The sequence below is a fragment of the Misgurnus anguillicaudatus genome, chromosome 11 (assembly GCF_027580225.2).
Source record: "Misgurnus anguillicaudatus chromosome 11, ASM2758022v2, whole genome shotgun sequence".
Taxonomy (NCBI): Eukaryota; Metazoa; Chordata; class Actinopteri; order Cypriniformes; family Cobitidae; genus Misgurnus; species Misgurnus anguillicaudatus.
This window is the reverse complement of record NC_073347.2, coordinates 37,529,218-37,540,342: the sequence shown is the minus strand read 5'-3', so window position 1 is coordinate 37,540,342 and position 11,125 is coordinate 37,529,218. Positions and strand designations below refer to the sequence as shown.

General features: G+C 39.5%; 2 protein-coding genes across 3 annotated transcripts; one reads left to right on the top strand and one right to left on the bottom strand.

Annotated features, from left to right (window-relative positions):
- The first annotated feature begins 1,772 nt into the window (after nt 1-1,772).
- On the top strand, nt 1,773-4,986 carry tmem254 (transmembrane protein 254). The gene is made up of 4 exons (XM_055169707.2): nt 1,773-1,962; nt 3,432-3,535; nt 3,624-3,683; nt 4,032-4,986. Exons 1-4 carry the CDS (start codon nt 1,807-1,809, stop codon nt 4,153-4,155), a joined length of 444 nt encoding a protein of 147 aa, XP_055025682.2. The 5' UTR covers nt 1,773-1,806; the 3' UTR covers nt 4,156-4,986.
- A 1,175-nt stretch (nt 4,987-6,161) lies between these two features.
- Nucleotides 6,162-10,895, bottom strand: LOC129415647 (L-threonine ammonia-lyase). 2 transcript variants are annotated; one of them, XM_073873608.1, is made up of 11 exons: nt 10,222-10,895; nt 9,444-9,798; nt 9,021-9,134; nt 8,632-8,876; nt 8,135-8,300; nt 7,937-8,036; nt 7,784-7,859; nt 7,487-7,612; nt 6,667-6,834; nt 6,505-6,562; nt 6,162-6,362 (listed from the first exon to the last, which is right to left on the bottom strand). In XM_073873608.1, the coding sequence occupies exons 1-11, from the start codon at nt 10,893-10,895 to the stop codon at nt 6,264-6,266; spliced, it is 2,181 nt and encodes a 726-aa protein (XP_073729709.1). In that variant the 3' UTR covers nt 6,162-6,263. The 2 variants fall into 2 exon arrangements, with proteins under 2 accessions (XP_073729709.1, XP_073729708.1); XM_073873607.1 differs by having other exon boundaries at nt 6,206-6,562.
- Nucleotides 10,896-11,125: the final 230 nt, after the last annotated feature.

Here is an 11,125-nt window from a genome sequence, read left to right as displayed (position 1 = left end):
TTTCTAATATATAACAGGAGAGTTTTGTTGACAATGGCTGTTTCTCAAACTGAAGGCTGCATCCTCCAGAGGTCGCATTTGTAGGCTGTCATAAACACAGTTTTATTTCACAATATTAACATTTATATAAAGTTGACTCTTATTTAATCGTAAATTGTTGTAATATGTTTATGACTTATGAATGGTCAGTTATCTAATAGTCTGAAGAACTTTTTTTAAAACTCAGTTTGTGTTTTGAGATTTGTTTAAAACATGTTCATTTAACCCTTAAGAGATCCTTAAAAAAACGTATGTATGTGTTCCTATTCCCAAGGCCACAAATTGACAACTTAACCAAAAACTGCTCTAAAAATATCATACATCAAAATGTCTTCCACTTTTAAACGATTCAGTCTTTGAAACTACTTCTCCCTGAAACATTCATATGAAATATTAATTAAATTTGTGATCATTTTAAGCCTTTATATGCCAATATGTTAACATTAACTGAACCACAGCTGATGTCGTGAAACCTTTCGTAGCCTGGATAGTGACCTGTCCTGATTTCTTGCTCCAGAGGCTGAGGGCAAGAATGAGTAGCCCCACATAAACCTGCAGTTTCTCTGTCTTAAGATCTCTCCAGGCTGTGATTGTCTCCCATGTAGGTTTGTCATGGCCCCAATTTCATGCATCAGCATCAATGAAAAGCTTGAAGTCAGGGCACTAATTCGGGCAGTAATGTGTGTAAGCCCTGAGATCAAATCTCTAGCTGCTGGGAAGTAGTGGAGCGTCTCCGTGTTTGTGGGAGACCAGAAGATTTTTCCATTTTTTGATGTCCATCCTGCCATCACTTCATCCATCTTCTCTCCGCACTCACCTTCTGAAGATCCCTCTGATGAATTAAACTCCAGCTGGTCTACTTCTACCTCTGAGGCCTCCGTGTCAACCTCAGAATCCTCGGAGGAAGATGAGGAGCCATCCTTGCTCTTGGAGTGCATGATTATTTCTAGAGTCTTATGTGTGCTGTAATGCCTTGACATTTTCACTATTCCTGCTTTATTGTTCATACTTAGCAGTAAACAACATGAGCGAGAAACAAAATGAAGATTGATTTTGTTTCGTTTCTGGCCTCTTATCGTTTTTATTACTGAATTAGTTTATAACGCAGAATGTAGCCTTTAAAGAGAGAAGAATTTGGATATGTTGAATATGCACCACTCAACACCGACCCCACCACATCATCACTCTCTCACTCCCTTACCACTCAGACAAGTTTTTTTCACACATCAAAGGTTTATATTTTCAGTAGCAATGTGCCTTGCAGAAAATAGCAAAAGAAAAAATAATAATAATAAAACTTGAAGGCTAGCAGTCAAAGATATATATTTACATAAAGTTATGTGTTAGTTTATGTTAAGATAATGGGGGTCAAAAATAGTTATAATTGTTTTCAATGGTGCATTTTTGTCCCTATGATCACGTGTCGGTTTTTGCATAGCTAAGCCATTTTAAGCTAATTTAAAAACTGAAGCCAAATTGTATGAAACATGATGCACCTCTGGCAATTTTGGGTGATATTCAACCATCACAACCAAGATGGGTTAAAAAAAATACAAATCAGAACGGAACAAAATGTCCCTATGATCTCTTGAGGGTTAATAATGTTTAACGCTGATTCTGGGTCAGGTGTGATGTTTGTTGTCTTTAAAGGAGATTTTGTTAAATTTGAACTCCTTCACAGTGTATGCGTGTATATATGCGCGCGCACACACACCGTCTGTAACGTGATCTCATACGTCACTTCCTGGATGATCTCCACGGTAACTGATGGGTCGCTCCGCTCGTGCTGTCAAGAGTAGTCGTCAGTTGTTGGACTCGGACGGTCTGATTACAGTCATGGCTGAAAGTGACGGGCGCGCGTATTTCAGGAGATCCAGTTTGTTCTGGATTATCACTGTAACTCTGTCCATCAGTTTCTTCACGGTGAGTTATTTAGTTTGATCTGGTCTGAGATCTGTCACAAACACTCGTCTGATCTTTCTCGTGTGTGTGTGTGTGTGTGTGTGTGTGTGTGTGTGTGTGTGTGTGTGTGCGTGTGTGTGGCACTGTGTGCGCATGCGCGTGTGTGTAAAGATGTAGGTGAAATGGTGTTATTGTTATTGACAGTCATGATGATGATGATGATTTCTATATGAAGAAGAAAGGTTGATGAACACAACTGTGTTTTGTAATGAAAGTAAATGATTAACTCTTAACTGATCAAAGTTCAGATCAGAATAACACAAGTGTCTCTATATATACTTTACATTATCTGTTCATATAGATTCATGTCTGTCTGTATATAGTGTGAGTGTATATAGTCTCTGTTTATCTGACATGTAAATGTGTCATATAGTGTGACATTGAAAAACTATAGGAAAAACCTCTCATAATAAACAAGTAGTAGGCCTAGTAGATTTATTTATAAAGCATATATATAAACCAAAGTTCTGTACATTAGAAACAATACATCAAAGTAACACTTCAACACAATGAAATAAAATCAATACAGTGAAATTCTTTGGCTCTTTGTGCTTTGATAGTTTTGGTCATGTAGATCGGCTGCTGATTGAAAACAAGCGCCAAACAGTTGGCAAAGTACTGTTCAGTCTCAGCAACTAATAAAAGTTATGTTATTTAGAAAAGGTGATGAGTCCTGTACCCTTGAGATTGTATAATTAAGCAATATCGCTGTGGGACTTGTGTGATATATATCATCACGACTGGGATTAGGTGAGAGGATTGAATTTCCATTTAATCTTAAGGTGGTACAAGCGGTCGCTTTATTACTGGACTTTGTTCTTGTCAGGACATGAAACAGAATAACTGAGTGTTTTATATTATATAATATTAAGTTTTCTTTTTATAATAAGTCAGAGAGATGTTTTTGATCAATGGTGATATCTCACAACTCTTGACTATTCAGCTCTGTTATTCTGTCACCCTTCAGAAAACAGCTGACTCACACTGATCTGGGACCTGTTATACTTCTGTCTGTCTGTAGGATTGTAATTGGACTCTGTAACACTGTTCAACAAACTATACAACTTTAATATATGGTGACATGGTGAATGCTTACACTGGCTCTTAACTCATCGTCTGTGTAAAATCACCTCCATCACGCAGTCCTCACAAATGAAATGATCTTTAGAAAGATTCTTAAATATGAATCCTATGATTGGCTTTTATTTTGCAAATTAGATTTCTGCATATGGCAGATGTTTTTATCCAAAGCGACTTACAAGTTAAGCGTTTCATCAGTATGTGTTTCCAGGGTTCTTTTGCACCAGTAAGATGATCAGAAAAATAAATTCAACAGGTTATTATTTGTTGTAGAAGTTTCATCACACATCAATCATAAGATGTTAAAGATGAGATATTTCAGACCTAATGTCATGTTTTGTTTTTTCCAGTGGGTGGTGTTTTGGCCTCAGGACGTCCCGTATGACTCTCTGGGTCCTCTCGGTGCTCTGGCCAAACATTTTGTTGACTATCATTACTCTGTGATTTACTATGGGTGAGTGGACGAGTCCACACACATTAATAGTGCAGAGAATTATCATCATCATCATCATCATCATCATCATCATCTGCTTGTGTTTCAGATGGTTTTTGACCTGGGTTGTTCATTTGTTTGAGGCTTGTTTTGCGCTCAAAGTCTGCAGGTGAGACACAATCTCAGTCCTAATAAAATAAACTGTTGAAGATGTTAGTTGAGTTGAGTTAGTATAACAATCGGTCAGGGTGATTTCTCATGTATGACCACATGGTGGCAGCAGAGATCTGTCGAGTTTTGTATGTATCATACTACATGCTTCTCTTTCAGCAGTATTTACTGTAGTATGCATACTTGATGTATTTAATGATCTGCTGCATAAGCATTATTTAAAGATGAACACTGGACATCAATCATTGAATTAAAGTCATGTGACGGTCTAACAGAAAAGTGTTGTAGGTTATTTGTGTGACTGGTCAGTGATGTAATGAATCAGGTTTTATTTGTGTAATGGCAGTGAGAAAGGAATCGACAGCACGTCAACCCGTCTGATGTGGTTCGGTCAGACCTTCTTGTTCGGTTTCGCTTCTCTGGGCCTTCTGATCAAATATAAGCCAGGCGGTCGATCCAAGCGGCATTGAGGGGTGACCAATGTAACCTGATGAGAGGAACCCTCACACCCCAGCTCAATATGAGACAGTTTACTCCTGCAGGACACTCGAATCGTTAATGGACGACATTCCTACAGAATACAGAATTTATATTCATCATCATCATCATCTCTCAATGCTTTGCTTGTTTAACACATCATCATCATCATCATCCATGAGAGCAGCTTGTCTGGAAGTGTGTGGAGTTTATCCTCTGACACTAAAGCCGAAGTCAATCTTACCCACCTGAGGGCTTTTCTTTAACCAATCAATACCTGTTTAATCCACAGTGTTTCTGTTAGGTTAGCGTTTCATCTTATTTCATTACTGGACTTACAGTAAAGCACAAACAGTAGAAATACATGAGACAACATGATCTGTCATCATTTCCCTGCCATCATTTCAGCATTCCCATCATGCTGGTGTTTTAAAATGTTTTAATGAGTTATATTTAATACGTGACTACTAAAATTATACATTGACTGTCAATGTAAGCACTGGATGCTTTTCTTCTTCTAAAGTCTCTTTACTTTCACTGTTTAAGTGCCTTACTGTTTAAATGTTTTTTTTTCTATAATAATTAAATGTGACACAAGTCCTGTGTGTTAAACCTGTAACATTCCTGTAATTTTACCATAGTAAAATGTTTAAGAAAACCACTTAATATTCCAGAGACAATACTACAACATTCAACTTGAAGCGCTGTATTTTACCTCTTCATTTTTATAATAAATTCATTTACAGATGAAAGGAGATTTGTGTTTTTAAAAGCTGTATGCAGTGGATTGAGATTTTTAAGAGAAATAAAATCAACTGATTTCACATCGATGGTTTTGTTATGCGTCATTCCAGATAAAATCACATAATAAAATCCCAATGATCCAGATCTGACAGAAATCCTGCCTTAATATTAATCTTGATTTCCTCTGAAGTGTCTTAAATTATCTGTTAAAAGTGGTTTGTTTGACGTCACGTCAGCAATCTAGTGTTCATGTTTCTGCTTGTATTTGGTAAATGTTTATGTTTCCAGGTAAAAAGAAGTACATTTCTATAATGTACTGAAAGTGATTTATTTTCATGCACTCATTTTGGACTTAATAATACTAGTGCGCAGTTTCCCAGACTAAAATGCATGTTTGATTTGGCTTAATTTAAAAACATCTTGTACTGAGATATCTTAACATATATCATTCAGTGCCATTGTTTTGCCTTAAGATGCACACCAGTAATGTTTTTTTTTTTTTTTGTAGGGTATGTTTGTAAAAATTGAAAATGTCAAATTGACTGTCACCCAACTTGTGCCAGCCATGAATATAGATGCTGGAATGGCATTAAGAAAAACAAACGCAATGATTTTACTCCATTATTTACTCTGTTTACTGTAGTATGAGAAGATGATACACAATCATTATTGTTACCAAACTATATTTAAGGAGGATTTTCACAGAATCAGGGAGTGATTTACTCTATAAACTTTCATTTTATTGACAAAATCACCATAGACATAAGTACAGCTAGTTTAAAGTAACATCTATAAACAGAAGTATTTATACAGCATTAACAACTTTCTGTTTGAAAAACTCATAAGAATAAATATTTACTCTTAATTTTATAAACAGTTTAACTAATAATAATAATATAATATTACTAACAATAATGTTAATAATAATGATAGTATTTGTAAGATGTGTTTTCTTTCTAAATGTTTTAACACTTGATCTAAGAAGCAGTTTAATTGCAATACTGAGGTGTGTGTGTGTGTAGTGTAGTGTAGTGTAGTGTATGCATGTGTGTAGTGTGTAGTGTGTAGTGTAGTGTAGTGTAGAGTAGAGTGTGTGTGTGTGTGTACTGTAGTGTAGTGTAGTGTAGTGTATGTGTGTGTACTGTAGTGTACTGTAGTGTAGAGTGTGTGTGTGTGTGTGTGTGTGTTTGTGTGTGTGTGTGTGTGTGTGTGTGTGTGTGTGTGTGTGTGTGTGTGTGTGTGTGTACTGTAGTGTAGTGTAGTGTAGTGTAGTGTAGTGTAGTGTAGTGTGTGGTGTAGTGTAGAGTGTGTGTAGTGTGTGTAGTGTATGCGTGTGTGTAGTGTGTGCATGTGTTGATCAACAGTCCAGCCAGTGCAGTGTTGGGTATCGTTCTGTCAGTGTTCGTCTCAGTTGACAGTTTTGAGTTTTATCAGTTGTTTCAACAACACACTGGACCTGTATGAGCACAATAACATCAGAGACAATGAGATGTTTTAACATACAGCTGAATGAATGATATATTTACAGTGTCATTCTGTTTACATGGTGCTTTTAAATCTTTTACTATGGTACTGTGAGTAAAATCAGTGCGTCTTACCTGAGCTTTAAAGAGATCTGATTTATCACTGTATCTCCTGTGACAAACGTCCAACAGCCTGAGAGAATCAAACATCATCAGATGATCATATCTGAGCTGAGAAACGCTTAAAAATCTTTCATTTGTCTGGTGAAATAAATGTTGATTTGTGTTTCTACACACCGGACGTCCTCTCGAGCCAGTACGTCCAGTAGTTTGGCCATATCTCCAGGCCAGTCAGACATCTGTACAGTAAAGCGAGTGACTCGATCATCTAGGACCAAAGCTCGCTCTACACACTTCATCATCACGTCCAGATCCATGTTAGCACCGCTCACCACTATAGCCACCCTGATACACATCATACAATCAACACTTCATCATTACTTTTCATTCTTACACACTTTATTCTTCATATAGTCCAGCCATAAGTGACACGTTTAACCATATTCACCATAATAACTTATGAGATGTCCATTACTTAAATTCAACAAAGATTACAAGCTGTTTTTTGTTAGACATCTATTAAATTTTCACTAACAGTTCAAATTTGGCCTTGTTTTAGCCTAGACATTTGATCTGTGTTTGAACGGCTATTAAACACAAAATTGCTTGCTGGGTTTTAAATATTATTAAAAATGAAATGTGACTAAACAATAAAGCAAAAGAGTTCAGTAAGCTGTTCAGTCACATGAAGCCTCTTTCTTTAGTTTATAAATATTGTGGAGAGAAAGACAAAGAAGCTCTATTAATACATGTGAATGGGGGAGCTTTAAGATTTTTACAATTCTTTATGAGATTCAATCATTTTTTGTCAATGATAACATGGCTGAGAGGACCAAAGATTGTTTTTGTTCTGCACACCCAGATCATGAATGAGAAATGTAAATGTTATTGTGCTTTAAATCAGCTCCTTCATTGACTGTAGATGTGTTTCTATATGACAGTGGTGATGTATTACAGTAAAGCACTCAATGTGACGTCGTCTCTGAGTTTTTACAACCTTTTGCCTTTAAGTTCTGGCAGTTGACCGGCTAAGATGGCAGCCAAACCCATCGCTCCCTCGGTGTCCACGGTCAAGTGTTCATACTCCTGAAATCTCAACATGGCCAACAGAGCGTCTGTCTCCCTGTGAACATTAAGATCATTCAGTATTAAACTAAAGAGAAGATCAACTGGAAGATATTCAGCTGGATGATCACATCAGTCAACACTTCAGAAGAAGAACCTGTGCATGTAGATTTAATCATTGACTACTAAAAGACCCCGGGCCGTATGAAGGACATGAGTTTATAAATACCTCACAGAAACCACTTTGTCCACCATTTTCTTAGCCAGCTGAAATGTCAGCGTCCCCAGCGAGTGCTCCACTAAATCTGTGTGCAGAAGAGAAGAGCTGACATCACATCATACAGAGACATTACAGGTCAGCGGATGGAGACGTATACTGTACCTCTGTAAAGTTTTTTATTGGGGTTACAGGAGAGATCTTTGATAGGTGAGTCTGTTTTGAGCGACTGCAGTAGAAGTGGAAACTCGTCTGGTTCAGCGCCCTGTTTCAGAGACAAACAGACTTTGAGTTCAGAGCTATAAGGCAAGAAGTGCGGCTCATAAGGATTCAGAAGATGAATGTGGACCGGATCAGACTCACTATGACACGGATGCGAGGGTTCAGGTGTTTGATGGCAGCCGCCGTCCCTGCCAACAGACCGCAGTGACCGCCCGCAGGAATGATCACAGCGTCTAGTTTAGACACCTGCTCGCAGATCTCAATCCCAACTGTACCCAGACCAGCCAGATAAACAGCGCTGTCATGTCTGTGAATGACAGAGAAAACAAAAGCCTGACTGCTCGGATCTTAAAATTCAGAGATTAAAAGAAGTCGCCTTCATCTCAGATCAGATTTAGTCTGAACACAGAAACGGATGTCAACTTTCAGTGTCATTGTGAGCTGTATGCAGGTCATTGCTTAGTCTTTGTTTACTGATAAAAGAGGAACTCTAGGTATAATACAGTAAATCGTTTCATTGCATCAAGTGTGAATGGTTCAGTGGTGTTATAATAATAACACAGTTCTTCTAAATAAAGCTCACGGTTTGTGGTTCATTCGTGTCTGTGTATAGTGAGGTGAGTTTTTAAATGACTCACTCCTCCAGGCACAGATATCCGTTCTCTTTGGCGAGATGGCGAGCGTGATTGGCCGAGTCTCGGGCGGTGCTGCCGTACGAGATCACCATGGCGCCATAGTCTCTGTACGTACGAAGCCGGGCCAGGGAGGTTTGTGCCGGCATGATGACGAATACTGGAATCCTCATCTCTACTGCGTGATGAGCCACTGCCATTGAGAAGTTACAGTCCGTGGCCACGATCACACCCTTCTTCTGCTGTTCCTGAAACAAACCCAACATCTCTCTTTTAATACACTCCATATGAAAGAAACTATAGTGACCTTTGAACTTTCAGTGTTGTGTGTTATGTAACGCATTCAGACATTTGTAGCTGTGAGTTACTTGAAGACTTTATTTGATTTGTTCCTGTTGTAGTGAGGACAGCAGATACACGACTCCTCTCTCCTTCACAGATCCAGTGTAATGAAGATGCTCTTTCTTCAAGTAAATTTCCATCCCGTACTGTTTGGAGAGTCTTGAGTACTGAGCGGATGAAAGGAAATGTTTAATGACATAATCTCCGTGTATGATGAGACGTAGTGCTTGAAAAAGTTTATCATCTTAGAATGTCTCTTATTTTGAGCAGGACATAAAACCAAACTGACTCAGAGAAAAACTTTACAACCAACAGAAACACAGCAACTTCTGCGACATCATCACAGACACGTGTGTACACGATTAAAGCTTTAAAGACTCAATAAAATCAGAGAGTTACATTAAATCTGAATGTTTGTGTTGGACTAAAGGTCGGTGATGTGTTGAGGTGATATAATGTGTGCTGTAAGTTCATACGCTGCAGGGAGTTTTCTGAATTCCAGACTTTTGGAGTTGAAATGCCGCCGCGCTGATGTCTTCAAAGCGGAGAGACTCGCTCGCTGGTTTAGATGCCGACTCGCTCTCTGTGCCTTTCTTAGTCGAAGGTTTTGGTGTGGATGTTAACTGGACCTCTGGTGCTTCTGTGACTCTGGTCTCAAAGACCTTCACGTCTCCATTGAGGTATTCCTCAGCTCCAAAATCTTTAAGCCGCTCGGGGCAGATGAGGGTCGAGCGACGACCGGTACGTCCGTTGACTACGTGTCCATCTTTTAGGCACGGGCCGCTGTGGAAGGAGCAGTCGGGTTTGGTGGAAGCTCTCCGTTGCTGTGCGCTGTTGAAGGATGACACAGAGATGATGATGATGATTCAAACATCAGTATCAGGAGGTGTTTATCAGGCTTTACTCATGTCTGTATCTATCTCTCTTCTTCAGATACACAATAAATTCATCCGTTATGTAAGAACCTTTGTTTCAAGATGGCATCACTACAGAATTGATTTTAAATTTGACACATCAGTGGTTGATGTGTAAACCAAACAATCTACAAATAAGAGATCTTAGGAGGCGGTCTGAATGTAAATCACTCTGTCTCTGTGGTCCGCTGTTCTAGATTTAATGTCTATTAATACATCAGCTGTGCTTTGTCAGGCGAGTGTGACCTCTCACCCTATTTCACTTGTACCCAACAATATTTAACACACAATCCCTCTCATTGTGAAGACGAATGTGTAGTGTAGTGTGCTCTCTGTTTACCGTGGCAGGAAGAAAAGGATGAAGGTGAGGAAGAGTTTGAGAAGGAGGTAGACTAATGCTTGAAGGAGTGGCAGGATCGCTGTGTTTTCTGGACTGACCGTAAGCTGCAGGGATGGAGGGAGGCTGGAGAGAAGAGAGGACTCTTTAGATGGTGTAGCTACAGAAGAAAGATCAGGAGGTTTGTGAGCTGGAGGAACCCACTCCATCTCTGAAGCTCCGGCCTGAACCCTGGCAGGCTGAGGACCGGGAGCTGTAGATGTACGAGGGGTTTTCATTCGTTCTTCTCTTGCGGTGTTCAAAACAGCTTCTCTTAGTCTTTGGCAGATCACGGCAGGCTTGGATGTCTCACGGGTGTTAGGTGCAGGAATAAGGCGCTCTTGGGTTGGGAGAAGCTCAGGATGAGACGGGGAAGACAGAGGAAAGGCTACACGGTCTCTAACAGAAGTTACGGTTTCACTCATGACTGTCTCTGAACCAGCACATCTCTCAGATTCAATGGGACTCTGGCAAGCAGAAGTTTGAAACTCTCTACTACATTGAGATTCTACAGTTTCCCACCTCTGCCAGAAGGGATCATACTCCTCGCTGTCATTGAAGTTTCTCGGCGTCTGGTGTGCCGGCGAGCCGCTGTCGTTCACAAACTTGGCGTAGATCAACTGAGCGGCGAAATTCATGGTGGTTCTTGAGCTGAGACCTCCGGTCGACTCGCTGATGTATCTCAGTTTAAAGTGCACAGGTACAGGCGTCCTCTCTGTTGTCCCACACAATACTGTTCAGAGCTATTTAAAGAGGGATTACCCATAATCACATGCTGGTGTCTCTCTCTCCAGGTCTCCACCTACAGCTCTATTCCTGTATCAGACCTGTTTTAAAGTCGTCCTTCATGTTGTGTAATGAGACACCA

Bases quoted from the DNA above. Each gene is read 5' to 3' on its own strand.
- tmem254 (XM_055169707.2), top strand. From the start codon at position 1,807: ATGGGTCGCTCCGCTCGTGCTGTCAAGAGTAGTCGTCAGTTGTTGGAC. The intron at 1,963-3,431 runs GTGAGTTATTTA...TGTTTTTTCCAG, and splicing joins TGTCCATCAGTTTCTTCACG to TGGGTGGTGTTTTGGCCTCA. The intron at 3,684-4,031 runs GTGAGACACAAT...GTGTAATGGCAG, and splicing joins TTTGCGCTCAAAGTCTGCAG to TGAGAAAGGAATCGACAGCA.
- LOC129415647 (XM_073873607.1), bottom strand. From the start codon at position 10,895: ATGAATTTCGCCGCTCAGTTGATCTACGCCAAGTTTGTGAACGACAGC. The intron at 8,877-9,020 runs CAGGAACAAATC...TTGGGTTTGTTT, and splicing joins ATCTGCTGTCCTCACTACAA to CAGGAACAGCAGAAGAAGGG. The intron at 8,301-8,631 runs GTGAGTCATTTA...TGTCATTCACAG, and splicing joins GGATATCTGTGCCTGGAGGA to ACATGACAGCGCTGTTTATC.